This window comes from Pelophylax lessonae (genome assembly GCF_965119305.1).
Source record: "Pelophylax lessonae genome assembly, chromosome: 3".
In the NCBI taxonomy this organism is placed as follows: Eukaryota; Metazoa; Chordata; class Amphibia; order Anura; family Ranidae; genus Pelophylax; species Pelophylax lessonae.
In genome coordinates, this window is record NC_138770.1 from 365,600,184 (window position 1) to 365,612,932 (window position 12,749).

Below are 12,749 nucleotides of genomic sequence, written 5' to 3' on the forward strand. Positions count from 1 at the left end.
GGGTTACAATGTTGCTCTTTCATAGTATTTAACCCCCTTATGATCAGACCATTTTTTGCTATTTAGCACTGCGCTACTTTAACTGGCGATTGCGTGGTCATGCAATGCTGTACCCAAAACAAAATTTATATAATTTGTTTTCACACAAATAGAGCTTTCTTTTGGTGGTAATTGATCACCACTGGGTTTTTTATTTTTTGCGATATAAACAAAAAAATGTGTTTTGGCGAGTTAGCCACTAGTCATGCATGTGTTCTAATGGTATTACATATTTTAATCCAGGCTCAAGCTACTGAAAAACTCTTGATGAAACCAATCACCAAATGTAACAGTGGCACCCAGACTGATACACACTTTATGGAAAGCAACATTGTCAAATCATATGAGTGGAATGAATGGGAGCTGCGCAGGAAAGCAATTAAACTGGTTTGTATTGAATATTAAAGTAGAATTAAACAGAAATTGCTTAGAAGGACAAATATTTTGGAAGAAGACATCTCTTCTGCCAAAAAAACTCCTTTGCTTTTGTACCAGCCAAAGTGTTTTAAATTAATACTACCTTCTGCACATGTGCAGTGAGGCGTACACTCTCATTATCTATCAGATTGTTGAAGAGTAGAGCCAGGATGCTTGAACTTCACTGTGCATTTGCAAGAGGTGTTTCGTTCCTGGACACCAAAGAGAAAAACTCCCTCAGTGGAATCTTCTTTTATTAAATAGATCCTTTAAGGTTCTCCAGACATGCAGACTGTCAGCTAGGGGAACTCTGAATTGAGTGCTGTGTCTGTTGAACTTCCATAGAAAACCAGAAATAACAAAATGGATATTTTCTGAGAAAGGAAAATAAGTTGTAATAGGGAACACAACCCTCACAGAATAGGAAGGGAAATTCAAGAGCAGGGATTATGAGTGGAGTCCTGCATGCCATAGTGTATAGACTATGAGACCACTAAAGCTGTCTGGTGTAAACAAAAATGCATTAAAAGTGATAGGTAAAGTATTAGAATTCTTCTAGAACAGGGGTCTCCAGACTTTCTGAACAAATGACTAGTTTACTGTCCTTCGGGCTTTGAGGGGGCCGGGCTGTTGCGAATGTGAATAGAAAATGTCCTGGCATCAATAGGAGTAAAAAATGCCCCATCATTGGTATTAGTGGGAGGAATAATGCCCCGTTGTTGGTATTAGGGGAAGAAATAGTGCCTCACCATTGGTGTCATTGGGAGGAACAGTGCCCCATTGTTGGTATCAGAAAAAAACAAAAAAAAAAACAAAAAGGAGAAGCGCTCTAAGTGTAGACAGTTTAATAATACATAAGAAGCAATGTGTGTAGTAACTCACAAGACATAAGTGAAAGTCAGGCTGTGTAACATCATCAGATCTTTAAAGCATCCTCTGGGGGGAGGGAGGTGGTGATGTCCAATCCAAAAGCGCCGTCCGTGGCTGAGTAGATGTTTAATGGGAGGAAAAAAAGCCGGCAGCCTCCCGCCTCAGTGTACGATGAGCGGTCAGATGGAAGTGACCGACGGCTGCAAGGTTCCGTGGATGGATGGACGCTCTCCCGTCACCAGGGGTGGTGAGTTCAAACAGCAAAGGAACGGCAGGCACGACGCGTTTCTGAGCATGCGCGGGGTCGATGTACCCGGCACGCTCTTTCCTCAGGTGCTTGGGAGACTTGTGGACTCTACAAGGTTTATATCTAGCTCAGTTAATTAGTGATTCACCGCAGCTGGAACAAAAAGGGAATGCCTCGGGATAAAAAGGATTTGGAACCAGAGCTGAAAGCAACCAGTTCATGGAAGGACAACAACTTTAAAATCAATTATACTTGAATGTACAGCATTAAAAACATAAACAATTAAAAGCATATGTTAAAGGTGGATTGTACTCGATTGGCTGGCCACAAATTCACATGTATGGGGCTGAAACAATAATTTCTCATAAGAATCAGATATATACCAAAAATGGATAATAGGAGATAATCAGTGATAATATTCAAAGTTAGACGAATGAGCATGAACTGATCATGACTCCTAAACATGATAATAAAGATAAAATTACAAATATATATGTACATGAAAAATCATGACTTTAATGAAATTATGAACGTTTTAGAGGTGAAATACACTCTAAACCTATGGACACTAGGTATGTGGAAGGGGAAAAGGGGGACAAAAAAATTGTGATATTAATGTATTTATGACTAATAGTCCAAGAAGACATCATGTAACATAATAAATTATTATGACATGATGGAACATGCATCAAGCAGCACAATACACAAAAAGTATCGTAAAGGATCTATATAAATCTATAACAACCTATAAATGTAAGGTATGTAAAAAAATATAAATATATAAAAAAATAAAAATATATAAAAAAAAAAAAAATATATATATATATATATATATATATATATATATATATATATATATATATATATAAAAATGTGAATACATACATCTATGAGAAAACTATCTGGTTGAAAGGGTATAAACGGCTCAAATTAAAAGATCCATGTGTGCAGATGGATAAAGGGAAAAAGAAAACGAATAAAGGCGACATATCATACAAGGGACCCAAGTCTGTATGTGATTGTTGACAAATAGATATGTCAAAATAGAAGATGTATGTATGTATATATATATATATATATATATATATATATATATATATATATATATATATAAGGTTATCAAAAAAAGGGGGGGGGGAAGAGAATAACCTATTGTGCTATTTGGGACAAAAGAGGAAGAGGAGGAAGAAAGGAACCTCAATTATAGAATAGTGTGTACATCTAGTTCCTCGTTCAATCCTCGAGGGGCGAGAACGTCTAGCGAGTATATCCAAAAGGTTTCACGCATACATAATTTGGAAAAACGTTCTCCTTCTGGCAAATCTTTCGAAATGGATTCAATGACCAAAATTTCAAGTCCCTCAGTCGATTTTCCATGGACTTCTGAGAAGTGTCGCGGGACACTATGAAGGTCACTCCCACCTTCAATGAGACGGCGGTGTTTTCCAAACCGCTGTCTTACCGGTCTGATGGTGCGACCCACATAAAGAAACTGACACGGGCATATTAAACAATAGACAACATAGTCCCGCGACACTTCTCAGAAGTCCATGGAAAATCGACTGAGGGACTTGAAATTTGGGTCATTAAATCCATTTCGAAAGATTTGCCAGAAGGAGAACGTTTTTCCAAATTATGTATGCGTGAAACCTTTTGGATATACACGCTAGACGTTCTCGCCCCTCGAGGATTGAACGAGGAACTAGATGTACACACTATTCTATAATTGAGGTTCCTTTCTTCCTCCTCTTCCTCTTTTGTCCCAAATAGCACAATAGGTTATTCTCTTCCCCCCCCCTTTTTTTGATAACCTTATATATATATATATACATCTTCCATTTTGACATATCTATTTGTCAACAATCACATACAGACGGGTCCCTTGTATGATATGTCGCCTTTATTAGTTTTCTTTTTCCCTTTATCCATCTACACACATGGATCTTTTAATTTGAGCCGTTTATACCCTTTCAACCAGATAGTTTTCTCATAGATGTATGTATTCACATTTTTATATATATATATATATATATTTTTATATATTTTTATTTTTTTATATATTTATATTTTTTTACATACCTTACATTTATAGGTTGTTATAGATTTATATAGATCCTTTACGATACTTTTTGTGTATTGTGCTGCTTGATGCATGTTCCATCATGTCATAATAATTTATTATGTTACATGATGTCTTCTTGGACTATTAGTCATAAATACATTAATATCACAATTTTTTTGTCCCCCTTTTCCCCTTCCACATACCTAGTGTCCATAGGTTTAGAGTGTATTTCACCTCTAAAACGTTCATAATTTCATTAAAGTCATGATTTTTCATGTACATATATATTTGTAATTTTATCTTTATTATCATGTTTAGGAGTCATGATCAGTTCATGCTCATTCGTCTAACTTTGAATATTATCACTGATTATCTCCTATCATCCATTTTTGGTATATATCTGATTCTTATGAGAAATTATTGTTTCAGCCCCATACATGTGAATTTGTGGCCAGCCAATCGAGTACAATCCACCTTTAACATATGCTTTTAATTGTTTATGTTTTTAATGCTGTACATTCAAGTATAATTGATTTTAAAGTTGTTGTCCTTCCATGAACTGGTTGCTTTCAGCTCTGGTTCCAAATCCTTTTTATCCCGAGGCATTCCCCTTTTGTTCCAGCTGCGGTGAATCACTAATTAACTGAGCTAGATATAAACCTTGTAGAGTCCACGGCTCTCCAGCACCTGAGGAAAGAGCGTGCCGGGTACATCGACCCCGCGCATGCTCAGAAACGCGTCGTGCCTGCCGTTCCTTTGCTGTTTGAACTCACCACCCCTGGTGACGGGAGAGCGTCCATCCATCCACGGAACCTTGCAGCCGTCGGTCACTTCCATCTGACCGCTCATCGTACACTGAGGCGGGAGGCTGCCGGCTTTTTTTCCTCCCATTAAACATCTACTCAGCCACGGACGGCGCTTTTGGATTGGACATCACCACCTCCCTCCCCCCAGAGGATGCTTTAAAGATCTGATGATGTTACACAGCCTGACTTTCACTTATGTCTTGTGAGTTACTACACACATTGCTTCTTATGTATTATTAAACTGTCTACACTTAGAGCAAAAAAACAAAAAGGAGAAGCGCTCTAACAGAATCTCCTCTTGGTCTGTGGAAGAGCGGCTCAGTGTTTATGGACTACTCCTTTCTGACTACACGTCGATCCCATACAATACAGTAAATTTATTCCATCAGCTTTATTTAGTGTTTTGCTTTTGTCCCTTTCCCTCCCCCTCCCCCCCCTCCCCCTTCTCCTTGCTTTTTTAATTGACTCATCATACCCATCCCCTGTGTTGGAGGTTTTTAGCGCTCTGGTTTCACATATGTTCATTGTTGGTATCAGGGGAAGGAATAGTACCCCATCATTGGTGACAGGGGAAGGAATAGGTCTCTGAAGTTGGTGTCAGTAAGAGTAATAGTGTCCCATCATTGGTGACAGGGGAAGGAATAAGGCCCTGCAGTTGATGACAGTGGGAAGAATAGGTTCCCATCACTGCTGTCAGTGGGAGGAATAGTGTTCTGGGCCCTATTGTTGGTATCAGTGACAAGAATTATGCCCCGTTGTTGGTGTAAAAGGAATAGTGCCTTGTATCGGTTGGGGGAATTGTGTCCCAAGGGTCACACATGATGCATGTTGTTGCTGCGCATGCTGCATGTTTCAGACACCTTTTGCAGTGCAACGGCGTACTGACGTCATCTGACTGCGACCCACGAGTGCGGACGAGCGGAGCCGTCCGGCCGGCGGCAACCTCCATTGCTCACCCATTCCTGGTCTTTGTAAGTTTTTTTGCTTTTATGGAATAAAATGCTTTTATGGTTTTACGCTATGGGAGCCCTTTCTTTCTTCTTATGGTGGTGATATCCTATATTGCTGAAACTTCTGAGACCCAGTTACCTACACCTCTGGTCGGATCCCCTGGTTATTCGTATATACACAGGCTTGGATTCAATTTGGGGTCGGTCTTTGGCCACTTGATTTACCCTACAGGCTTGATACAACTTCATATGTGGTAAGAGGCAACTCTCACAGGTGTGAAATTGCTGGCTCCTGAGTGGTACACTGGATTTGTTTAGTGCACTTTGGCTAATCTATATCTATCCAGGGTAAGAGGCGAATTCAGCTGGTGGTGGTTCAGCACGATTACCTTTTTTTCAACGTTTTCTTCACTGTGTCATTATTTTTTTTGTTTGGTAAGAGGCTACTCCAACCGATACACATTAATCACTCAAGGCATCAACCCTTAACCTCTCTGGTAGGGGTTATTCACCCTAAGTTCCCTATATTTTTGCATGATTTATTTATTTCATTTATTGTGGTGGAGGTCATATCACATCACAATTTTCATTTACCCACACCTTTGGTGATAGTCACAATTTGTTTGTTGGGTTTTACGCTATTGCGGTACTTTTTTTTGCTTTTCATGATCCCATGTCCACTGAGTTGATCGATCATAGAAGCTTGGATCTACTGTCAAGGTGACAAGTTTCCACGCAGCGAGACTGCCTTTTCCTTACCTTCATCTGGTAAGCACATACCCTTAAGGGAGTTTGGTCCTGGAATTTATCAATAATATTGTTTTGGACTTTTATGGACTTCACATCTCCATCTAATATTTAGCGCGACTTATATGTATAATATTTATTAGGGTGTGGTCACACTTGAAGTTGCTGCTGTTCTAATTTATCTGTTCCTTTAGCGCGGTTATTATTCCCTTATTCTACCTTTTGCAGTGCGTTTTGCGTTTTTAAACCCTCATTTTGATGCGGTTTTGCATTCAGTTTTCATACATTTTAATTTTTTTCTCTAAACACACTGTAAACACACTGTATATAGCTGGTTGCTAAGGAGTGGGCCAGGAAGCTGGCCGCTGCGTCCTTAACAACCGATTACAAGTTCTTTATTAAAAATGAAGAATGTCGTAGCTCCAACATGTCTTCTTCCTCCAGTCTTCTCCTTCTTTCCTCTCTGGTGTTTTTTTCTCCCTCTGCTGGCTTCTTCCTCCAATGGTTTCTTCTCCATCTTCTCTCTCCGTTGATGTCTTCTCCTCCATCGCAGCTGACCCGCTAAAAATAAAAAAAAAGACGGTCTTCCTTTAACGCCCCTTGTGACAGCTCGTGCTGCTGTTTCTCCTCCCCCAGCTCTTATGCAGCTGAGAACAGAGGGTATGAAATCACTTATAAAAACAGGGAAAAAAGTTATTTATCATGCTTTTTTTATATTTATACACAAATGTTTTGCCTTTCATTTCTATTTTAAATTGAATGGGTTGTTTTGCAAAGGTGAGGAATTACATATATTTTAAGATCAAGAAACCCTAAAGTAAGAGAGGGGGAAAATTACCCCAAGGCAGGCTCCAGAAACATCAGGGAGTAAAGTCTTAGGGTGTGGAGAGCTTACAAAATTTTGGATTACATACATTAGGGTACTGAGATCCAGAAAATAAAGAAGAATCCAAAGATCTAATACCAGAATACAGGGTCCAGAGAAAAAGCTGCAGGATGAACCTGAGCAGAACAGAAGAGTTTCCATAAGAACTTAGAACAAAAATAACCTACTGGTAAAAGTTGAGGTATCATTTTGAAAGTCCACATGGGAGAAAGATTTTACAGTACAGCTGTACCAGATGTAACCTGAGATCCTGCTACATCATCAATAGATCTCCTACAGTGAAGAGCAAGAATTGGGAGGTTTGGGAATGCCACTGTTAATCAGAATTTAAAAAAATATGTGAGCCATTGTCATGTTTTACAAAATAAAGTCACTGTGACAGGTGGGCAGAGAGTCGTTCCAGTTAACTCAATCTGGGATTTAAAAAAGGGGCTCTAAAGCCTAGTACACATGGGCGGAATGTCGGGAGACATTCTGCCCCTGTGTACGGCAGCCGGTTCAACAGAAGGGTCCGAAAGAAGGGTCATGACCGAAAACGTGTTGCCGACCAGCTCCATTGGCTGAAAGCACTGACTACAGTGTACTGGCGGTGGAGGGGAGGGGCGTCCCCCTGTCAGAACACAATAGCACAGCAGAGAAGATCTCTGTATTAACATTGGATTGTTAGAACAATGGCTCTGACCTGAGCTGTGTTTTTTTTTGTGTTCAACCCACTGGGTTGAACGAAATAAAACTAGTAGTGCATTCTGGGCTTAAAGTTGGGTATACATGTTAGTTATTTATACAATTCAGTTAGTTCATGGCTTACCTGAACATCAGTAAAGTCCCTAAATGGGAACACATAATCCACTAAGGTATGGTTGAGTGTGCATAGTCAGCCAGATTAGACAGAGCAATGAGCATGTCCGTATCCTCCATGACCCAATTAAAATAAAATTCCACTGGAAAAGCTGTGATGTATCTGAATAGTAGTCAGAAATGATAGGAGCCTCAGGCATACTTAAGGGTTGAGCACAAACGGGTTTGGAAGTATTTGCTGATGAAGAGGTAGCAATAGAAACTAGTGAATCATTAATCACACACAAACTGACAGTATGTAGAGATTAGAAGAATGAAAAATCCAGCACAGATTTTAGGTTCAGGTAGTGGTAAAGAAGCTGATGATGAGGAAAAACTTGAATTTAAAGGGGTCCCAGGATTTTTTTTTTTACATTTGTTGCCTCCTATTGGGGAGACCAACGAATGATCACAACAAATAGTAGGGGAGCAAGACAAGGTCACCTGATGTAGCAGGAATATCCTTGGATAATGACAGAGGAAGGTGCTACACCAGACATGCAAAGATGCAGGCTTAAAAGGGGGAAGGACTCCAGTAGGGGATAATAATCTAGGTTGTCTTCTGCCGGGTCCTTAAGGGGGACACTTCAGACAATCCCCAAGCTGCCAGTAGAATGTAAGGCAGCGAAACCCACAGGGGGGGGGAATGCTCCCAGTATACTTGGGATCCGCCATATTGAGCTGCCAAGTAAATACAGGAAAGAACCACATGTATAGGAATGTAAGAACTCACAAAAATTCCAGCTGCTAGAACAGAAGGGGTTATTAGACAGAGGATAGTATTGCCCTATAAATGGCAGCAAGGAGAGAGTGCTCAAAAATGAACTGCAACACTGAAAAGGCAACAAAGACTGGCCACAATGGAGATATGTCCCAATTTTGTGCCAGTATTGTGTGCAACTGAATCCCAAAAAGCACTGAGAGGCAGATATAGAATGCTAGATGGCGGCACTGTCTGTATCTGACAGGACTGCCAGGAAAAACACCCAAGAAAAATGAGAAAATAAAAAAAAACTGTCAGAGAATGGGCACAGGATAGTAAGAGTCACTGCTCTGCCCCTGTATGGCACTCTGCAATTGCCTGCACCATAGCAGAAAATAAATGTAGTCACTCACCAAGACGTATTCGCATCTTGCATAGGCACACCCTCAATGAGTCAGAGATAGGACAAAATGTCACTGCTCTGAAACTGGAAAGCAGTCTGTGGTTAACAAAAGTGGGGCACCAGAGGCATAGCTCAGTTTAAGGTCACATTCCAGGCAGACCCCACATCTTTGGTCCAGTGGGGTCAGGGTAAAACCTCCAACCTCCTTTCTTGATATCTTTTGAATAGAGACTAGATCAAACAGCTTAATACATGTCTTGACTTAAGTGAAAAAGCATAACTGAGTATCTTGATAGAAAGAAAAATAGCAAAGAAAAAAACTTCAATTCTCCTTGGACATGAGCAAAAACCTTAGACATGATGGTTAGTTGCGGGGTATAGTAAGTGAAATGTTTTTTCTGTTTGCCAGTGTCCACCACCTGCAGGCAGTTGCATTTAGCTCAAATGTCTATGAATTTACTATATTCCCCTGTCCCTCAATGGATAATAAACAAAGTGGATCCCTACTTATGAAAGATTGTTGCTTCAAGTCTTACAAGCAGGGAAATCTTGGTTTAACAACACAGTTTAGTTAGGGTTCACTTCTACAGTAAAAGTGGTCATCTCTAGGTCTTTGCTTGTCTTTATCTGGCCTTTGGGGCATTATTCCTTCCAATGACACTAACATTGGGGCATAATTCCTGTCGCTGAAGCCAACAGTGGGGCACCATTCCTCCCACTGACACCATAAAATGGTGCAAAATTCCTTCCAATGACACCAACAATGGGGCACAATTCCTTCTATTGACAACAACGATGGGGCACTATTCCTTCAGCTGACTCCAACAATGGGGAACTATTTCTTGGGGAACTATTCCTTCCACTGACATCAACGATGGGGCACTATTCCTCTCATTGTCACCAGAAATAGGGCATTTTCTACTCCCATTGGCCCTAGTCTGCCTCCTTACAGTCTAAAGCACAGTAAACTAAGCGACCCCTGCTCTAGGGCATTGGCTTTTGATCCTAGTGCTGATTACAAGAGGCATCAGGATTCTGCAGGTCCCAGCTAGCATGAGAGCAGAAAATCGCTGGCTGCTCAGGAGCTGATTGGTCAGCGTTTTTAGCATAAGCATTAAATGCTTACATATACAAGAGGCAATTTAGCCCTGCTAAACTGTATCCCTGCATACTCAGCTTGCTCTTATCCTAATATTATGCTAACAATTTACGCAAACAGATTTGTTCTTCTATGCGTTGGAGTATAGCATCAAGTTGGGAAAAAGGTCTTTATTGATACACAAAATGTTACCTTGAACTTTCTCATTCTACTGGTACAATAAAACAAACTTATCTTATATCCTTTAATTTAGAAGACTTTCTCTGTTATATTTTAAGGTAAATATGTGACGATATTCAAATTATGTAAAAGTTGTTTTTTTAAAACAACGTAACTATTTTTTTTAATAATTAAAAACATAGGAAATAAAATTCGTTTCTATTCACACTGGTACGACTTGTCAGGCGACTTGGTCAGCCTGACAAGTCGTGCACCGTCACTCCCACTGTGTAGTACAGGAGCCGTTCTAATAGGAGAGACACAAGTTGCTCCAACTTAGAAAAAGGGTCCTGTACTACTTCGGGGCGACCTGGAGGCGACTTGCAATGACTTCCATTATGTGAAGTCCGTGCAAGTCGCGCTGAAGTCGCGCTGCACGAGACTTCACAGGTCGCCCCCTAAGTCGGAGCGACCTAATGTGAACGGTGACTAAAGGTGAACATGGATCAAAATCTGCTACAAAATGTAAGCCACATCTCTCCCGAAAAAAAGTGTATAATATGTGAGGGTAGACTACAAACAAAAAAAAATGTAAGGTGCACAACCAAGACTAGAAAAATGCTCAGGGACGTAAGGGGATAAGGGAAGAAAGAGCTCAGGCCTTCTAGCCATTGACATATTGTTCTTTCCTGCTAGACCCAGTAATCAAGGTTTCACCCAGCTATATCAAAGCAGTGGTTGCACGCAAGGATAAGACAACTTACTAAAAAAATAAATGTGTGTTCATTTACATCTTGACACAAGCAGTCTTGCAGAACTATTACTACTATGAGCTGAGAAGCCATACCTCCTAGTCTTATCTTCTAATATATTTGGGGTATTCACAGGAGCAGATACAACTTTTCTGGCTAGAGTTTGGATTTCATTTTTTCAAAAGCTGTTGTGACCACACTGTTTACATTTTGTTTCTTGCAGACCAATTTGCGACAGAAAGTGACACACTCAATGCAGACTCATAGTAGCCACATGAGAAGAGAGAACTTTTCACAGGTTTATCTTCCGAAGCAATTGAGCACGCAGACAAAACAGGACAATTCAAGCAATGTCCCTAAGCCTCAAGTTTTTCTAGCTGGACTTCGTGGATGTGGTTTATTAAAGTCAACAAACATGGTTAAAGTAAATCTAACCAGAGATGTTGAGGAATCCTAAGGCCCTATTCACATCTGTGTGTTTGTAGCTCAAAGTTCCAAAACTCTCATATTCCTAAATCCCATGGTTTTTAGTTGTACCTGTTTATATGAACTTAGTGTTTCTTGATGCTTATTGCTGGAAAAAGTACATAAACTTCTTTTGAGCTACAAGTCTCAAGCGATGTGGTGGCAATAGACTTCATTGTGAATGCCTGAAAATGCACATATTGTGTTTTTTTTCCCTAGTAGCTAGCTTCCCATTGGTTAAAATTTAAAGTGTTACTTAACCCACAACAGTAAAATCAGTCTGTATATGCAATAAAGCATGCTTGTTATACTCACTGTGGAACCTAAAGGGTTAATCCTCTGTGTAAAAAGGCTGTTTGATCCTATCATTTCTGATCCTCCCCTTCTTCCACTGTCCACAATCAGTCTCCTGATAAGACAGAGCCTTTGGAGTCACTAGGCACATGCTCAGTTTGGTGCGTATTTCTAGAGAGTTCTTTTTTTCTTGGGAGAGTGCATGTGATCAGCATAGGGCCAGTCAGAACTGCCCAGACAGAGGGTCAGGGGTTCTGCAGCCTCACAGGACAGTCAGATGAGAATGAAAACTCGTCCTACAAGCTTTAACCAGACACTTATAGAAGTCACAAGACTGTTATATACTGCTGAAAAGAAAAGGTATTTAGCAGTTTATATTTACTAAAATAATGGCATTTCCATGTTCTGTGTACTGTAGGAGACCAGATATAGCAAATGCAGGGTCCTGGGATTAGTAGCACTTTAATTAAAAACTCCTAAGCAAAAAAATGCCTGCAAAAACATAAAAAAAATGTACGAACGCAAGATAACACTAACGCTAAAACGTGAAAAAAAAAAGCCTGTAAAAATGACCAAAGACGCTCAGCTCAAGTGTGAATGCAGCCTCTCATGTGATATGAATTTACTTTGCATTAAGAAAGTATTTATACCCCTTGAAATTCTCCACATTCTGTGATGTTACAACCAAAAATGTAAATGTATTTAATTGGGATTTTATGTGATAGACCAAAAACAAAGTGGCACATAATTGTGAAGTGGAAGGAAAATGGTAAATGCTTTTCAAAATGTCTACATAAATATCTGAAAAGTGTAACATGCATTTGTATTCAGCCCCCCTGAGTAAAGACTTTGTAAAATCACCTTTTGCTGCAATTACAGCAGCAAGCCTTTTTGGGTATGTCTCTACCAGCTTTTCACATCTAGAGTGAATTGTTTGCCCATTTTTCTTTGCAAAATAGCTCAAGCTCTGTCAGATTGGATGGAGAGCGAACCTCCGCCCTAGTCTCAAGTTT

At 39.9% G+C, this 12,749-nt stretch overlaps 1 protein-coding gene across 1 annotated transcript in view; it reads left to right on the plus strand.

The window, feature by feature from the left end:
- The window catches only part of CFAP206 (cilia and flagella associated protein 206), a 66,225-nt gene extending 54,636 nt beyond the window's left edge, over positions 1-11,589 (plus strand). Inside the window, exons 12-13 of the mRNA XM_082251776.1 lie at positions 283-426; positions 11,201-11,589. Of these exons, the coding sequence (XP_082107902.1) occupies positions 283-426; positions 11,201-11,434 (378 nt within the window). The 3' untranslated portion in view covers positions 11,435-11,589. The remainder of the gene's footprint in view (positions 1-282; positions 427-11,200) is intronic.
- Positions 11,590-12,749: the final 1,160 nt, after the last annotated feature.